We start from the raw sequence: 4,693 nt of genomic DNA on the forward strand, positions 1-4,693 counted from the left end.
AGGCTTCTCCAGTAAATGCAGTGAGAGCCCAGTTCGACTCATGCAAATCAAAGTGTTCGTGTAGAGTGAGATCCTCCTGCTTGAGATGGGATGGGAGACTGGCACGAGCATCGTCAGAGTGTTTGGGAAATGCAGAGGGCGTGCCCGTGGCTGCGTGTTTACCCAGGCGTGCTCGTGCAGGTTCTCTTGGTGGAAGATGCATCTTCTGCTCGTGTTACACGAGGCTTCCAGCAGCCCCAGGGACCTGCAAGAGCAGCGTCTGTCACGACAGAAACCGCTTTCGGCACGTGGAGACCGTGGCCGGTTGGAAGGTCTGTATTGTTATTAGTGTGCGGCCTTGGGAGCTGTCATGTATTTCATGAACAAAATTTAATAACCGTAATAAATGAATCTATTGAGAATATTAAGCTTTAAAAGTGCTGGTTTTGGATTAAAAGCAGATAGCCTTGGTGGGGTGTAAGCAGAAAGCTTAGTTTAAGTCCTACTCAATGAAACTGCATTTAACAGTGGAGATTTACTGAAATCTTACGCCGACATCTCTGCTTTTCCACGGTGACCCGGGGCCCCGTCCCCTTCTGCTCTGCACCTCTGCTTTGCCTGCTGGGAAAGAAAATGACCCAACGGGAATAGCTTGAGCACACGCGAGGGAGGGGCTGCAAACACGCAGAGGATTGGGCTTCGGGTGGCTCTCGGTAGGTGACTGTCTTTTAAAAATGTAAAACAAACCCAGAACGGTCAAAAGGCCCTGGAAGGCAGCGAGAATTACAAATAGGGACTGAAAGCTAAAGAGAGAGAAAATCTTAATTAGATCTCCACCAACCTGTAGAGGAACATGTTTGGATTAAAATGAAATGGAGCTTTGTACTCTCAGGGCTTCAGAGCAAGAATGGGAGAGGAATTATTCACATTTGCTATTTGTGAAGCTGGATTGCTTTTTTCCATGAACTTGTCTTTTTAACTTCTCACCTTGTCAGGAAATTGTGAAAATCTGCTGGGATGGTGTATTTGGGGTAGTTCTTATCGCAGCGCATAGCAGAAACATTTCCATGGTTTCAGAACACGGGCAGAGTTTTCTGTTTAATCCTATCCTCCGAGCTAACTCCTTTCCTCTTGCGGTAAGCCAGCCTGCCCACCATCCACCAACCCGCCTTGTATTTCGCTACCATCAATATTTTCTCTTTGTGAATATCTATCAATATTTAACACAGTGGTGTCAGTTTTGCTGTAAGATGAGAGGGACTACTAGAAACCCTGAATTATGCATCGTGTGGCTGGGGGAAGCTGCAGAGAGTTTTCTTTTGGACCCAAAGCTCCTGGAGTTGATCTCCAGGACCCGCAGCCTGAAATCCTAATGATGGATGAGCATCAGAAGAAACTCAATCAGCGGCACGAAGGAAAGCCCCGCAAAGTGAGGTTCAAAATATCATCCGCGTACAGCGGTCGAGTGTTGAAACAAGTCTATGAAGACGGGCAGGAGCTGGAGCCCCCGGCCAAGGAGCACTCCCGGCGTTTTCTCCGCCACAGCTTCGAGCCCGGGGACCCTTTCTGCGGGGCTGGGGAAGCGCCAGAGAACAGGTTGTACTCGCCAGCCCAGCTGACTGCCCAGCGCATCAGCATATTCAAAGAGGACAAGAAATACGGCCTGGCCAGCAACTCGCCTCTGCTCAGCGACGGCCAGGCCAGCGACGGCTGCTGCAGGGTAAGTGGTGTCCAGCCCGGGGCCACCAAACCGCGCGGGAACCTGCCTCGGGCTGAACCACTTGTGTGGCAATATGGTGAGAGGAGTCTCCAGCTGGAACCTCGTTCAGATAAAGCTCGGTTTGGTCACTCCAGGATTTTAAAAGGGTGACGGTTAGTCTCCAGCCCCTATCCCACCAATTCTGTGTTCTGCTCGCTCTGCGAGTGGCAGGTCTGCGTGTTCTGCAGCAGTGCCGTCGGCGAGCGAGCAGCATCCGCTCGCTGTGCTCCGTCTTCCCACTGGTGATCTGCATCTGCCCATCTTGTAGAATTAGATGTAACGTTTCCATATATACCAATATCTATAAATAGTAATCCTAATGCACCTCAAGCAGCCAGATGTAAGGTGGATATTATCTTAATTAGTTATATTTAAAACATTAAAGTTGCATGACTTCAGCTGGTAAAAGGTTAGTGCCGCCAGCAGCGAGCCTCCGAGCGATGCATCCGCGTCCTCTGCCGAGTCAAATTCCCCTTCAGCTGCTTTGAAAATCCCAGCTTAGTTTCAGTGGGTATTTTGTTAACGTATAATTAATGCCACTGATGCAGAAGTGTCTCTTTAGTCCTAATAAAAACCGGTGTGTGTGTAATATATGTTAAATTGATTCATACACAGGGATTGTGTTCATTTTCTTACCCTGTCGAATCAGATCGATGTATCTTTTGCTGCTATTTGGTGTTATCAGCTCTAGATGTACCAACCGAACCATTCACACACCAGTGTCGGCACATCGGCAGTATTGGTACCAGCCGCGGCACGCCGACAGGCAGGCTTTAAATGGAGTTGGTTACACTGATATAATCAGCAGGCTCCTAGAGCTGAGTCTGCCCAGAGATAAAACAATAAAAAGGAAGACGGTGCGAGGTGCGCTGGCTGGCTGAATCATTCTCACGCCTTTCCCTGGGGACGGCTCATTCCAGCCCAGCTCGCACTGACCCACGAGCAGTCAGTGCCGGCACACCACCCCCCTGCTGTCCCGCGCCCCCAGACCGCAGAAGGGCTGAGAACTGGGGGTGTCTGCGGAGGGAATCGCTCCAGTACACCCACCGCTGCGATGCAGACAGCTGTGTCCTCATCTGCTGTGGGCATTGGGTCAGTAAGGTATGTTGCTCTGGCACTAGAGAGAACAAAATGCTTTAAAAAGTATAAAATTATTTTAGAGCTTTGATTTGAATGCATTAAAAGTCTGTTAATTCTTGGTGCTAATCAAAGCTGTGCGTGGGGAATCCAGAGGGCTGATGGCTGAGCTATATTTAGCTGACACACTGGACATCCAGTTTAACTGAAAAAACCAAACCGTGATGCATCTCTCCTGCCTAAAGACAGCACTCAGGTGATCTTATCCCTCCCGTTAATTTGTTCTGCATTCCTGGGTAGCACTCATCTCTGTTCTCCAGCTTCCCTCACCGTAAATACCTGGAGCGATCATGCTGTCCAGTACTGCTTGTGTGTTGTGTCAACCCGCACTTGGTATGTGAAGACACCGTGTCTGTGTAACAATCGCCAGGCTTTTAAAGCCTTTGCCAATGGTGCGGGTCTGTGCTACCCACCTCCCCCATGCTTCACCCCCCAGAGATGCAGGTTCTTGATGGCCGGGGAGCCATCAGCCACCCCACGGCAGCCCGTGCGACGCTGGCGGGGTATTTCCTTAGGAGAACATCTCCTTTTGCATCACTGCTTGACACAGATACTGAAACAGAGCGAAACACGAATAGCGTGTAAAACAATAGTCCGTGGTAACAGCCATACGATACCTGGTGCAAAGGGAGACAGGGACTGGGCAGGCGAAATACTGCTTCCAGAGAAGCGCTTGACCAAGTTTAGCTGTAAAATCATCAGAGAAGAACACAAATTCAAGCGCACACAGAGATGGTTATTTAGACTGGCTACTTGCTGTCAGGAACACAGTTTAGCATGGGACAAGGAGGGTTTTTTATCATCTGACCCTTTTGCCAGCATTAATGAATTACAAAGAAAAGCTTTATTTTAAATCCGATAAAACCCCACCAAAGGCTGTGGAATAGGTCGCCATCGTGGGAATTTCTACTTCTGCCCAAAAACATGAAAACCCCTCTCCAGCCCCCCACCCTCCAGCTGTGCAACCTTTGAAGATGTGCAGGTCTGTCCCCAGAGCAGAGGTCGCTTTCCCACATCTGCCAAGACCACTGCTCTTAGGATTGTGCCTTCCTTTTTTTCTTGTACATGGGCTGGAATGAGAATTTACATCCCCAAAATCCTTCCCCATCCAGAATGTGACATTGAAGTGAGGCTCCTGGGATGTGACCCAACGTCTTGGTCTGATCCCGTAGCCCGTTGACTTGTGCTGCAGAGCTGGCCATGCAGGTCACCGGCTGGTGGGGACATTCTTCTGGGAGCCCAGGGACCATTGGTGTTTGCAGAATGTATTTATACAGGCGGGATGCTGATGAGATCCTTCTACAGGCTTCCCCAATTTTAGATTTTGGCAAGATCATCATCTACACCAATAACCTGAAAATCATCCGTGCGCCGATGGACCAGAAAGAGCTCATGAGGAGAATCGTCCAGGCTGAGGGAATAAGTGACTGGGCCTTCGTATACCGGGAAAGGAAAGAAAGATTTGTCAGCGGGCGTAAAAAAGATGTGGAAAAAAAGGTTGCCTGCAACCAGTATGTGCAGGTAAGATATTTTTTTTTCTCTAAGGCTTTTGGGTCTTAAAGGTCTGGTCAGACCACTGAGTGCTCCCGCCCAAGCCCCATCTCTGTATCTGACACTTCCCTAAATCTGGATTAAAAGCATCACTGTGTTCCTCTTTCCGCTCGGGGGATAACCGACCAACACTGCACTGCAGTTTGCGCGCTGGGGACAACCATTCTGTTTGCAGTGCTCGTGTCTCCCACCGGATCCCTCCCCTGGACATCACTGGTGCTCATGTAGCTTGGCTTAGCTCCATCCTCTGTCACTGTCTCCCAGTGG

The 4,693-nt window shown here is 49.5% G+C and overlaps 1 protein-coding gene across 1 annotated transcript; it reads left to right on the forward strand.

The window, feature by feature from the left end:
* Positions 1-1,354: 1,354 nt before the first annotated feature.
* On the forward strand, positions 1,355-4,396 carry GRXCR2 (glutaredoxin, cysteine rich 2; the record flags this gene model as incomplete). Its single annotated transcript, XM_010078991.1, has 2 exons — positions 1,355-1,699; positions 4,181-4,396. Coding segments are annotated over exons 1-2 (561 nt in total), but the record flags the coding sequence as incomplete, so codon positions are not given.
* Positions 4,397-4,693: the final 297 nt, after the last annotated feature.

Source organism: Pterocles gutturalis, unplaced genomic scaffold (assembly GCF_000699245.1).
Source record: "Pterocles gutturalis isolate BGI_N339 unplaced genomic scaffold, ASM69924v1 scaffold27048, whole genome shotgun sequence".
Classification (NCBI taxonomy): Eukaryota; Metazoa; Chordata; class Aves; order Pterocliformes; family Pteroclidae; genus Pterocles; species Pterocles gutturalis.